Genomic DNA, 14,597 nt, shown 5'->3' on the forward strand with positions numbered 1-14,597 from the left:
TGGATAGCGTATATTGGCCTAATTCCACAATGCATCTTGTAACCCATGATTTTGTTGTTCGTACCCCCAAGGGGTCCAGGGACCCCGGTCAAGAACCCCTGCTCTAGTATAATACGAAGATATCGTGGATAATTGTTGAACTGGTATGTTTAAATAAGATGGACCAAACACATTTCCAACTTTCGCGATTGTTGTGTTTACGCCTGTACGTACGGTGTACGACGGTCTTCTGATTCTGCAGAAGTAGGCTACGCAAGGCCGGGGCAGGTGTCCGCGGGCTATATGACAAGTGAAGGTTCTGATGTTTACGTTAAAACACATCACATAACAGAGCTAAGCGGATGGGTTCGCTTGCAGCAACGATATCCGATATCAATTTGCGCGACGCAGCTTTATAAGTGGATTTGGTAATACAGACCTTTCCATTTAATGGCCGTGCACACTGCACTTGCTCATTGAACATTGCACATTGCGCATCATGCCGTTGAGAGATGAAATTTAAGATGTTGCCGTATTATTTACTACGTTACCTGCACTTTCATCTCCAGCTTAGAGACAGGCGACTAGTGATACTCCTGGAACAGTGGCAGATATTGTGCACTTTACTCTAGTTGTTACCATAGTAAAGTAGACCGGCCTTCGTACAGTTTCATATGGTAGCTGAGAAGATGACAGCATCATTCAGTGGTCTGCACGTGGGCGTGAGTAGTCTTGAGTACCTATTTGAAACCACGGTTTCACGAGAATGTCGAATTGTCATTGTTCGTCGTTGTAGGCCTACGTAGATAGATGTCTCTGTTATTCTCTAAATTCTGACATTGTAAAGGATCAGCATCTGCAGACAACTGCACGAAATCTCACGAGTAACAGGCGATGTTGTGAAAATACTGTGGTATCTCTGGTCTGTTTGCGCGACAGGTGGCGGGTGTGTCTGTGTGGTAGATCATTTGTCAGAAATAGTTCAGCAGTTTCATCGTTTAACATAATCGCTGTATTGTGTGTGGGACTGAAAATTTGCATTTATATCAAGGCTTGCTATTCTCTTTCGTAGAATTGAGTACAGCCATTTTAGAGCATATTGCTTATGGCGTTTTGTCGATTACCATGAATCCCGTGCGATTTATTGTCACTGTACTGGTTCCGGTGTCACTGCTCGACGCTTACAACACCGATACAACAATATACGCAGCATTGAATGGGCCGACAGCCGACTCGTTCTTTGGATATTCCACTCAAGTGCTTCAGGTCGACGGAAAATTGAAGTGAGCTTGAAATTTACGTTGTCAAATAAGGTATCTTACTAGTATTTAAAATCAAGTAACTGCTAAATTAAAGTTTTATTACTAACAAATGTATCATCGACCGCGAAGGCATCCTAGTACTGTGTGCAATTGAGGTGAAGCAATCACAAAATATCGAAGGTACCAACTAAACTACTAGGTAGGATGTCACGAAAACATCGGCCGAATCACCGTATTTGCGAGAATAATTGTGCATCAGAACCTTGACATCCACAAATGAAGGAACACAACTTAAACTATATTCGTTTGAAATTTAATCGAAATTCACGGTCGCAATCGTGTCCAAAATGCACCTCACCTCGATGTAAAATTCACGAATTTGTGTGCGCAAACTGTTTGCAACGAAATTAATTCGTAAATCGGTTCTGTACGCCACTTTGTACCCTTTAGTGCAGTGGTTATAAAACTATTTTAGACACGCCCTCCTTGAGGACAGTGAAAAAATGTCGCGCGCCCTTATCGACTTATACAAAAAGTATTAGAAAGAGCGACCAGAATATTTGCAATCCTAGCGCAATAGTTTATTGGAATGAAAGTTTATGACTAATGAGAGACTAATTCAGCTGATCCTTGTTTCTTAGATTATTAATGCATATTATAGACATGGGCTAGTATATGACACGACCTAATAAGGATCCTATTTCTACATAAATTTGTGCGTTTATACGCAGTACGCACTCTGCACGGATACTTGACACACAGGCCATAAAAGCGTCTGCTAACAGCTACAGCTACACGCATTCACTAGTTACTCCTAATTCAGAAACATCTTCTGATCAAAGCAAGGTCCGCGCGGTGTCGGTCAAAATCTAGCAGCATCGGTGTAGCCGTGTATGGACTATGGATGGTACGACGCGATTATGCCATTTAAATCGTTTTATAATTAACATAAGTGCCGTTTTTGATACGTGGAAGTTTCAACGTAAATCAAACTCATTCCGAGTTCAAGAAACATCATTTTTTCTCAGGTAGCTTTGCACCCCCCTTTTGATGCTTTCACGCCCCCCCCCCGGTTTTAGAACCACTGCTTTAGTGAGATGAAACCCGTGTCGGGGTCTATCCGTACCAATTTTCATCGAAAGCACATCGTAATCACCTCTCCAAAATCATTCTTCCCTAAAAATCGGATTTGGCAAACAATTATTATCACGAAAACAGTGCCGTCCACTCAAAACACACTTGCATGAGTCGCGTTGTGTGATAACAACTTGCGCCGTAGCATTTAACATTTGGTAATTTGTAGAGGGCAGTGGTTAACCCAGTGATTCCCAACCGCGGCTCTCAGAGATGCATGCGACTCAAAGCAAGCCTTCTTCAAGCTTCTTGGTATCTGAATATGCCACAAAAATATAATAGATAGTTGTTGTTTGTTTCTATGAATATTTATAGTAACTTTCTGTATATGGTTGCTAAAATAGGGGATATTAGTTATTTCTGACGCCTCCCAAGGTCGCTTCTGAAAACTGGGAAAGAGAATTCTTGCGGATTAGCGTCAAACGGATGGATGAATAATGAATATCGAATACCCGTTAGACAATGAGTTCTGCTGGTCATAGACCTTTATAGATCGTCTCTATGAAGAGTAAATTTCGACACAATTTGACTGAAATTGATGCGCTGGTTATCATTTGATATGTAGTTACTAGTTAGATGTGTATCATGGTATTTTTTTGTTCTTATGACTCGGCGATAGTTTGGGGTTCCACGAAGGCTTGTAGATTAGCCTAAGTGTTCCGCGGGTAAGTAAGGGTTAAGAACCACTGGTGTCGGGGATCTGCAGTTCCTCAAACTATGTAGGCAGCACGTATACTCTTGGGCAGACCTTGAACATACAATTTAATTTAATATTATATTCGTATTGAAATAAACCCGAATATCTTCGGCTGACACTCGTCATTCATGGTGTCTTTCGAGTACATTTGTGATTTACAACGGGCCGATGTTCTTCATTATAATTCCCCATCTGTCGACTTCTAGCACGGGCCACTTCTAGGCTTTCGTAAGATACCGCTTAAGCGGATCACAGTGAGGAGGTTGCTGGACGAACCCTTAGGTAGGGCCGACCTCGGCCTAACTCGAACATGCAACCGATGTTGTTGTAGCTGTGGATCGTACTACCACGATATCACGATACAGTCGTCAGGAGTAACCGTATAATTAGTCATAACTCATAAAGTTTTGCACTCATTTTTCAACACTGATTTTACCTATTAATTCCATATGATCATCATAGATCAGTATACGAATCGGGCTAGAATTGTTGCATTTAATGCAGTAAATTGTATGCACTCCAGAACACATTTCGATAAAGTATGCGTTAGCGCGCCTTCGGATACTGGAACGACAGGCAATTACCGTTGCTCGTACTGGTTCATTAGTAAAACTGAAGCTGTCGGTATTTCCGAAATAGCTGCCTGGATAGGTAACGAGTGCGTTTCCACCATGCAGTTTTGAATACACATGATTGTGCAGCTGCTGGTTAATATTCAATTGCATGGCCATTATCAATTATAGCTATTACTTATTGCTTCTAATAGTCATAATAATACGTTATGTTCCGTGGCTACTTCGAATATTGTTCAAAATCGATCAGGCCAAATTGGAGTGAAGTTACATTGAGTATACTCATTTACACGATGATAACGACACGGTGACGGAGAGTTACTCCTCTGCAATGTCACAATAAGCCTAGAACTGACCTTTTCAAAAGCTCATTAAAATCTTGGCGGTGTTACCATATCATTACCAGTTTTGTTAAGTTTGTTTAGGTTGTTACCTGATCGCTATTATTTACTTCAAGTCCAAATTTATTCATAAAATTTCATCACTTCCAAACATCACAAGACTGCAATACAATGAATGATAGGAAGATGCCGAAACGACTAGGAGTAGTCTTAAGATCAGACACCCACCTGGGCCTAGGCGATGTAAAGAGGAGGCATGCACAGTAGGGCTCTTCAAAAATGACTTTTTTCTCAAATCGTACTGGCTACTTGATAAAATTGTTAGGTTACCTAATTTAAGCCTACACACAAAATTTGGTTCAATTCCAGCCAGTAACCGTTTTGCTACAGGAGAAGAAAGTTTCTATTTATTATATAAAAATAAATAATAAAAAATTTGAAAATTTTCTGTTCACCCCTCGAAAGTGTTAGGCTGTCTATAGAAACGATGCTCACCAAATTTGGTTCAATTCCAACCAGTGGAAGCGGAGTTATTCTCGTCGAAAAACTTTTGATTTGAATAAAATAGTCTTTACGGTGACCGATTCTTTGTTTATTTATTATAGTTGTGCTCACCGTAAATACTAACGAACATTCGATGTCATTCAGTTTCGCAATCTCACTCATTAATCACAATCGCTGATCATAATAATCTCAGCGGTATATTGTCTCCAAGCCACCAAGAGATAGGAGCCAACGCATGCCAGACCCGAGACTATGGTTACGCCAGCGATGATGTTGTTCGTACCATGCCTATTGCAGATGCGATTGTGCAGGACAGCGATGATATCGTGAGCACCAAGCCAATGCAGATGCGATTATGTAGGCCAGTGATGGTATAATGTCCACAGAGCCTATTGCAGATGTGATTCTGCCAGCGGAACTATAGGCTTGTTGAAGACTCGAAAAATCAGGCCAGCGACGATAGCCGAGATCGCGGCAATCAATGACCTATAATTTGGCGATCTTCTCAGCGGGAGATTGCGTCGCGTTACGCAGTGCATTGACGTATCCCGCTAATTGACGTATCCCGCTAATTGGCCGCGCGAAACACTGATAATACGACTTATTGAAGCTTCCTAAAAGTTTAAAACACATTATTAACGATACTATTTTATCCGGTTAACCGGCATATTTATATCCGGATCTCGGATAATAAAAAAACCTGCGGTTAACCGGTTAACCGTTATCCGGATAATCCAACCCTAATCCACACATAGTAAACAGACATGCGATGGACATTGTAGTGTGCTTGTAAGAACACCCCACGTGGTGTAGGGGAGATGTGGTACCGATGGATCACTGGGACCGAAAATACTTTGAAAATTCTCTATGATAATTCCATGATTACACTACGTAAACTTGTCTACAATTGCGTGCTGGCAAAATCTTTCCTCACATACAAAAAAATTCGACGTGGGCGAGCTATGGGGTCTCTCACAGTTGATTTTTGTTTCGGGGGGTCTAAACTAAATTTAGATCGACATATACATTTTTCTTTGTAACCTTCAACACGAACAAACCAGCAATCATTTTTATTGTGAAATGTAGGGCTTGTATCAGGCTATATAATGACACCTATTATTTTTTTCAGTACTTTCCTTGAGTATCCTTTTTTTCCATTCATGTATAAAATTCGTAGGGTGGGGACCGATGATACAATAGCCAAATCAAGCAAAATAATCAAGCATACTAATCATGAAACAAATGAAACATGCCTACGTACAGAAAATCTTCATCTAATAATTGCATATGATGTTGTATCGCTATAACGAGGTATTTGGAAGTCACACTGTCGATTTTCGGGCAATATGTATGTACCCACAAATTTATAAGATCGAGCCTAAATCGAAACGTGATTTTATGACAACATTTGAGTTAATATTTATTCTTTTTTTTGGACTGTTGCGACCAAACATTCTTCTTTGGCTTGCTGCAGCTTAGATTATAATACTGAGCAAGAAAAGTAGTCACATTTGAGCTTTTTAGGGTATATGTGTCATAGGTCCCAGGGTCGTGTGTCATTGGACCCACCCGGTGGGGACCGATGACACGTTCGAGCAACAAATTTTGAACGTCCATAAAGATTTTTTGAAAAGACGGGTATTCATGTATATGTGCGCGATACGTAGAGCTTGTATCAAAGTGCTGAGCCAGCAAAGGATCTGCTGTTTTCGGCTGAACATTTCGGGGCAAGCGATCATTTTCCAATTTTTGATCCATCGGTACCACATCTCCCCTACATCAGGTTATCAATACACCACAGAAGCCCCTACCTCGCAGCAGGATATTGATCACCACTCTGCCTATAGTTTCAAATAGTAACTTTTGTATTGATGTTTGGTTGTGCTTAGTTAAACGCAGTTTACCGTTGCTGCTTGGCGAGCAGGTGGCCTACGTACGCACGTACACCTGATGAAGATTCGGAATTTTGTACTCGTCGAATAAAACATTGCAGTTTCCACAACGAAGCATTACAAATAAACAGCTGCTGATATATATCGTGACCGAGCCGTGCTTAGCCGTTTCTCGTAACAGCAGCTCGTAGTATATGTATTAAGTTGAAGGCAGAATATTTATGTTCACTATATCTTATTCTCATATAACTATACTTGAAACGGGCGTCAATCGTTATATCACAGCTCGTTACTTAGCATTTGGACCTGCCGCCATAACCATCCGCTTATATAGCCTGACATGTTAGCATGGGTTGTAGCTAGAATCATCAATTCAGCCAAAACAGCAATTCGTCCCCCTGTCCAACCGTTGGTCAATTTTCAAAACTGAATTTAATCAATAATATTGGTAATTGCATTATATTACTATTCATTTATAACCTCTCTCAGCCCCGAGTGTCAGATTTACCTGTAGAGCTGGGGCACGTAATTCATAATCATAGTATCTGGCATGTTGTTATAATCAGGGCTTTGGAGCCGGAGCCGGAGCCCGGAGCCGGAGCCCCGGAGCCGTGCATTTTTACCGGAGCTGGAGCCGGAGCCGGAGCTCTATATAAAATTCAGCCGGAGCCGGAGCCGGAGCTGGAGCCAGTTATTTGAGGGGTAGCTCCGGCTCCGACGTATTTCATAAGATGCTATTATATATGCAACAACCATATCTGCTGAGTTCACCGAATTCAACAGCAGGCCTTCTCGATATTAAGAATCTTTTCCTCTTTGGCGCTACATTTTCCGACTAACCATGTTCCTTGGGGTTCAAAAGCAGAGCAGTCGTATGTTCAATGTTCAATTTTCATACATGAGTGCCGAATCTCGGTATGCGACATATGCCTGTGAATATTGTGGGTATTCGGCATACCCGCAATTTCATCATCAGTATAACCTTGTTGGCCAATTGTATACGGCTCGAAAATAATGATCACTATGTATTACGCGAAATGGGAGAGAGGATAAAAACGTGATTTCGTTGCACATGCCGATATGACGAGCACGAGCCGAGAAATTCCGTCTCGTCATTGCTATGAATCGATAAGCAAATACTCGTTTTTTCGTGATAGTTCTTTAGTCGGGCCGCGAAAGTGGACAGTATTGCGAGTATGCAATTATGCATGCTAATTGCAATTCATTACTGCGCATCATTGTCATCTCCAGTAAGGATTTTCGAGCTTAATAGGGGATGGAAGAAGAGTAGGCAGAAACCCCATAGTATTCTATGTTGGAGACAAGCTTCTGATTTGATGCGCGATTTCCAATTTGTAATCATCTGTTTCGTAAACTTGTAAATGTGCAATGTGCATACTGCATAGTTTAATTCGTTATGGGCATGGCGCAATGTGCACGGCACAGTGTTTATTTCGATTATTCGATTCATTTCAACGGGAAAATATTATTCCGATAAACTTGATCGACACCGGATGGACTGGTAACGAGTGCACCAATATCGAACGTCAAACCATTGGTCATTTGGAACAAATCGAATTTCTATTGATCACGTCGTTATATTCGCCCATTTTGCCCTTACTACAGTTAAAGTTGAATAATAATCGCACATTCAAAGATTGAATTAAGCTGTATGGTAATGGTAATGGCCTAATGGTAATGAGTACAGTGCCGTGCCACAGCATTAAAATTCTGATGCAATGTTTTAACACTGGTTTTAAAACATCGCATCAGAATTTTAATGCTGTGGCACGGAGTAAAGTGCTTTTTTAGTTTATTGTAATATACGACGATTTACTCAAATGTGACTGGACCCTGGATCTGCCAATGCGTCGAGACTGATATTTTAGTTCAGTCATCAATAACATCCCAAGTGCCGCGACTAGAGTAATCATATTTTTGGTTGGCCTAGCGAGTTCACAATCTGAGCAATTCAATTTCGATAATATAACAGAATTTCGATAATATAATGTGAAATTAGCTCGCGGGCTACTCAAAACCTTCTCGCGGGCCACATATGGCCCGCAGGCCGCGCGGGTTGCTCACCCCTGATACAGACAGACACCTTCGATGGTTTTCAGAGCCGGAGCCGGAGCAGTGGTAATAATGCTGCTCCGGAGCTGGAGCCGGAGCTGATGTATGATAGAAGAAAGCTCCGGGGCCGGAGCTGGAGCAATGCAAATTTACGGCTGCTCCGAAGCCCTGGTTATAATTACTTTATTGTATATTGTTAATTCGCGACCTCCAGTCTGTTGTATAATCAAAAGATATTGCACTCGCCCAAACGTAGCAGACTAAAAGAATATCTTTTATGAGACGCACACACAAATTGTCATGGCTTTATTCCTTTGTGGATGCGCCGGGTGGCACTTGCATTGTGGGCCCAGATTGGAACGACAGGAGTTATTAGTCACGCCCACCCAGCGCGGCTACTGACAATGGACGAATACCCTAAGTTTCGGCCAAGGTATTTCTTTGGTATCACATCCCGTGGAGTTGCGTGTTGGCCGAAACTGCATATGTCTTTTGGTGTGTTGTGGGATCGTGGCGCGGTAATGACCGGCTCCGAAATGCCTGTTCCCATAAAATAGCCTATACATGTTTTTTCTTGAGGGGAAGAGGTATGCATTTCAAACCCAGCTATCTACTGGAACAGGGGTCACCAACCGTTTTGAAACAAAAAGCTACTTCTTGTGTAGTGTGTACTGATTATTGCGACGACCGACGGGTTGCCACCTACTCCCGCCGTTTATCCGTGTTCAGTTGGATTTCTCCACTTAGAGTAAGACAATCAGAGCACTGGGCCGGGTTTCCGCCCCATACCAAGAACAAAAAACGCTCACTCGCTGGGACTCACACCAGCTCCTCTGGGCTCAGTTGCGTTGCTGCAGATGCGCGCCGAAGCGCCAATGTCCACGTCGAGACTCGAGAATAGTAACTATAGATTCCCGTTGGCGGCGAAGACAAGCAATGCCCCGAGCGACTGCGTTCGTATCTTCCTTGGGGTCGGCCGACCCATGTTCATTGTTCAACTGCTGCTCATATAAAACCAGCTTCAACTTTCAAATCTCTCATTTGGATATTTGCTACAGCAACCGCGGGCGACTCATTTGGTCCGCGTTGGTGACCCCTGTACTAGAGACATTTGAATCGCAAAGCTCGAAAAACATTTTTAGGAATTAATTAAATTCTCGAAAATACTCTATAATTTATGTTGGTTTACGAAATACTTTTGAGTCCCCTTCGAGCACGCTCCCCGCCCTATTAAGGAATTTGGGGTGCGGCAGGTAAAGACCTGGCAATAATGCAAATCGTTGGATGCGATAAATCATCCACTATAAAGTTGGGCAATTGGTATATTATGACGTAATAAGCAAATGACGTATGAAGAGAGTTGATATCTCATTAAGCCTTTTCATCGCAATCCTTGTATTGTCTTCCAATATATCATTTAAGATTATAGTCCTAAGAAGCAAAACAAATGTAATCGTGAGTAATCGTGATTACTTTTCCAATGTAATCGTAATCGTAATCGACTACTTCGTGATTTTGCTGTAATCGTAATCGTAATCGCGTGATTCCGAAGTAATCGTAATCGCAATCGATTACATTCATAAAGTAATCACTCCGTGTCTGGTGCAAACTTGATATCCTATAAAACGGTTCGCATCTCCATCTTCAACGCACTCTAGTGTTGAGACAGAAATAAAACTGATCTCCTCCATGATTCGGTCCAAATTACGTAAACTGCGCATCGCACACTCTATAGGTACGGTACAGTTACTTCTCGCACACGCGGTCTGGGCTCGACTATACCACCGGCCCACGACACTATTTTGTAAAGTTATTCGCTATGATGCACGTCTCGGCTTCACACTATCATCTATAATCATGAATGTATACTGCAAAATACTAAGCAAGTGGGATTTCCATATTCAAATAAAATGGATTTGGTCTACAAATATGGTATTTAAAAAACTCACCGACACACGCAAAGTAGCGTGCAGACGTATGAACTGAACACTGAACAAGCTCAGTCAGGGGTGACGAAAAAGGCGCATACGACTCTGCGGGTTTGTGCTTTAGCTTTGTGCAGTCATCTTGGTTTAATGAGTACGTGAGAATATTTTGGAACTTCTATTTCCTTCTCAAGTTTCCCGTCTTGACGGCCATGATGAACGGTAGACAGACGTAATTTAATCCTTTTGTTCAATCTGCTGTCGGCTTCAGTCCCTAATCCACATTCCGGTAACCCGACCGCCCTACGAAAAGGTTGCTCGCTCCTGCAGTACTGTTTGCATTGTGCAATATGTGCAATTGTGCATTGTGAATTCTACATGTGGGCCGCGCGCGCACAATGCGAATGTAGCTGTGTCACGAAGAAGCGGGTATTCGTCGCTGTTGAAAGTTACGAAATAAACCTGAATATCAAAGAAATGTCGAGAGGAAGTCAGTTGTAACGTAATGCCGCCGCGAAGTTATTTGTCGGCGTCAAAGTTAAACTTCGAATTCGTATTTGACGTCACCAGGCGCGAGTGAACGCGATAGTCAACTCTGAATTGAAACACGATTCAAGCAATCTATCATATGTTGTTGTTTTGTAACAACATACAAATGCATCAACTCGCATTCTATACAAACTGATAGGAATTATGAATCACGGTGTATTGTGCTTGGGATGTGTGATCTATTTGCCAAGAATCACAACGTAAATTGTGACATAGAGCCTTCAAATCGTTCGCGGGCCGCACCGTAGTCAACTGATTCCAAGATGTTACTCTAGCTCTTGCTTTCACTTGAATACTTGGTTAGGCATATAGACATGGACGGATTATATAGGGGTTTTATTTTAGCAGGTCGTAACACCTTTAGTCGCGAACAATGGAATTGGTATAAATACGATGATTGTTCGGTTGAATACAGTTATCAAATCAACAATAAAATAGTGACGCTACGACGATATATAAGTGGGCTTATTTGTATACTCCTCTGCTTTAATGCAATCTGGCATTGGCGCTGCGTACGCGTTATGAGAAATACAACATATTCAACTGTAAACGCGGACATTTTAATTTGGTTTAATATTATCAAATCGCGAGTCGGGATTCTCGTAGGTCCGGGGACCTAATGGTTCGGAAGTGGCACAGCAGTGCGAATATAGATGTTGAATTAGATATTTGTGTGACTCCTATATTTCCATGTGAACTGCATATACGGTTCCGCATTTGCGTTTCCGCTTCTGTGAGTATAAATAGCTCTTTTTAGTCCATTTTTCCATAAAACTCTAAACTTTGTTTGCACTTTCTGCCCTCTCAAAATTGTACGTCGACGTCACCGACTTGCGTAATAAGTAGTAACTAGAGTGAAACCACAACGCCGTAGTCACGTGGCTATATAAGGTGACCTATAAAAATGCACAATTGAACAATGAACATCTCAACATTTGCTGCGAATGTGCTGTTTAATATAAGAATTTTTCAGTCTACTCAGAATTGCTGCGCCGGCCGTATGTTTGACACCCCTGACCTATACCATAGCCGCAATGCTGAGTCTAACGCCTCAGTGAATTACACGATTTAAAATTTCCAAAATGAGTGAAGTATCGGATACTGAAAACGTGTTTACGATTCACTTGTGATTAGACAACATGGATCTATCGAGTGGCATTTGCTGTCTTTACCTGAATATTTCTTCGTCTGCCGACCAGTGCGAATAGGTTTAATGCGATATCGTATGACGAATTCGACGAATTCACGCCTATCTGGCGCTTGAACCGAAACTCATAATTCACTAGTTTTGTGGTTAGGCAGACAGATCGTCGTCATAACTCACATGTAGAAGTGGCAGGTTAAAATGTCAGGTTAAAATGTCTGATATACGAATCTTACGAGTCACCTGTGATAGTGCTGCTACATTTACAAATATGCACGCGTAACATGCTTCGATACTGAGTCATTATGAGTAGTTTTGAGATGTTTAGACTACGCAGTATGTGCGATACCCGTGAATTCCCTGTACAATGATTTCCAAACTATCTAGCGGCCTTTCAAATGTTTTCGCAGGCAAGACTGTCATTGCAATTTAATTGCAATTGATCGTCGTCATTTAGCCTTACATCAGGTCCACACGGTCGTTCATTTCTACTGTATTGTATAATCGAGTTCTTATGGCTTTCATCACGGCCCACTTTTGCATTGTTTTTTTGTGTGTGACACGGCTAACAGTTCTCACGCAGATAGTAATATTTCATGGGATGATGACCAGCGAATACAGGGGATTCTATATTTCTGTACCTGGTTTTTACGATTTAATGATTATATGAATATGAATCACATATGATTCGGACGCGGTTCGAACATCTGCCTCTAAATTCGATTTGATGCGATTCAATTTAGGTATTCGCCAATCATTTTTCAATATATAAATATTTAATACTTAATGAATTCAATAATAATCATAATCAATAATCGTCGTAATATCGTTTCATCTGACCAAGACTCACACTATGTACAATGCGATACACAAGACACAATACGATGTAATGTAATGATCTCTCTAATTTATTAATTCGGATGATTTCGATGTTGGAACGAGGACAAACGTCCCTCTCTCTCGGGGCCACTAACCACCAGCAATCGGGTACATACGCCATTAATAAATATACACTATCTATCGGTTTCACGTTGTCCTACCTTCCGACATCACTTTGTTGCGGGTTCCCTCGAATCATGTGAAGAAAAATTGAGTTCCGGAGTTGACGTAGTTGTTAATGCACCGGTTCAAGTCTCGGCAGTATCACGTTTCGAAGTGTCGGGGGTTCATCTGGGTTCATTCTCCCCTCCGTCACTGTTCTTTCCGCGTCTTATAGAAACAATGCCAAGAGAAAGACGAATGAAATGCGACAGATAAGAGCTAGGAAAGTGTGCATAAAAAAGACAGCCGAACATACAAGATCGAACATTGTTACTTGCCGGCATAAAGCCAAGGTGGACGTCGAATTTCGTCATCCTCCTTTCTGTTCATTTCATTACATCGAATTGTGTCTAGTGCAGGGGGTGGGCAACCTGCGGCCGTTAGAAGGAAATTTGTGCGGCCGTCGACACATAATTCAATTAGTTTGTGTTGGCGGCCGTCAACATGCAAATTGAATTTATGAATTGACTCCAGAATCTTTGAAAGATTTCGAACAATTTTGAAATTTTCTTCGTGCTGGGCGCGATTCATTGCGACTTCATTTTTCAATTTTAATGTAGTAGCGCTAGTAGCGCCTTTTGCAATCTTAGCCCACAGTGCAGATGTAAACAACAGAGGAAAATGATGTCCCCATAGAGAAAATACTAACTTCGAATCGTGTGCTCCTCACGAAATAAATTTGTTTCTGGGACGTTTGGGCGATTGCAATATCTTTCCACTGTGACTGTACCGACTATCCTGATGGGAGGTCAAGAAATAACAGCATGTACCAAAGTGACTAATAACAATTTGACTACCGAAATATCCATCATCATTTATAACTTGCGCTAAATTTTCGAAACACTCCTCCTTCAACTCTAGCTTACAGATGAATTTGATCCTATCATATGGGCGGAAAAAGGATAAATGTTTAATAATTATATGCGAAACTACTAATATTTATTGCGAAGTTCATTCGTGAATCTGAAAAATATTTCGCCGTGTCGATTCCTTGAAACTATTCATAACATGATCATTCTCGGTTTCGGTGCATTTAGTAAACCGATGTTAATATATGCTATGCTAGCTAGAGATTGGTCCGGAGTTCATCGGAATTGGATAATTGGGCATGGACACTGTCCATTGGACAGTTTAACATGGGAATTTGGCGTTCATTTAGTTCCTTACGACTATGGCCTGGAATGTGGCCGTAGGCTACATGAGTAAGCGAAATGCAGTCGTGAATAGCTAAAAGGTTGGCCACCCCTGGTCTAGTGTATCGCATTATGCATTCTGTGTCTGATGAATAATGACAGAACCACCGATTGTCAATCTTCATAGTATGCGTGCTACTGTTTTGTGGCGACCAATGTTTCCTCTAATTTTTGACGAGTCTGAGCACACTCATCAACTTAGATTTTCTGCACGCAGAGACCGGGTCAGCACTGCGCATTTGCTCACACGAGCAGCTTAGAGGGAACATTGGTGGCGAGTCGAGTCATTCG

General features: G+C 41.6%; 1 protein-coding gene across 1 annotated transcript in view; it reads left to right on the forward strand.

Moving 5' to 3' along the window:
* The first annotated feature begins 504 nt into the window (after window positions 1-504).
* LOC145453205 (integrin alpha-1-like) overlaps window positions 505-14,597 on the forward strand; it is a 57,051-nt gene continuing 42,958 nt past the window's right edge. Inside the window, exon 1 of the mRNA XM_080331178.1 lies at window positions 505-1,262. Within this exon, the coding sequence (XP_080187304.1) occupies window positions 1,105-1,262 (158 nt within the window). The 5' untranslated portion in view covers window positions 505-1,104. The remainder of the gene's footprint in view (window positions 1,263-14,597) is intronic.

This window comes from Botryllus schlosseri, chromosome 13 (genome assembly GCF_051294905.1).
Source record: "Botryllus schlosseri isolate E-star chromosome 13, Bs_hap1, whole genome shotgun sequence".
Classification (NCBI taxonomy): Eukaryota; Metazoa; Chordata; class Ascidiacea; order Stolidobranchia; family Styelidae; genus Botryllus; species Botryllus schlosseri.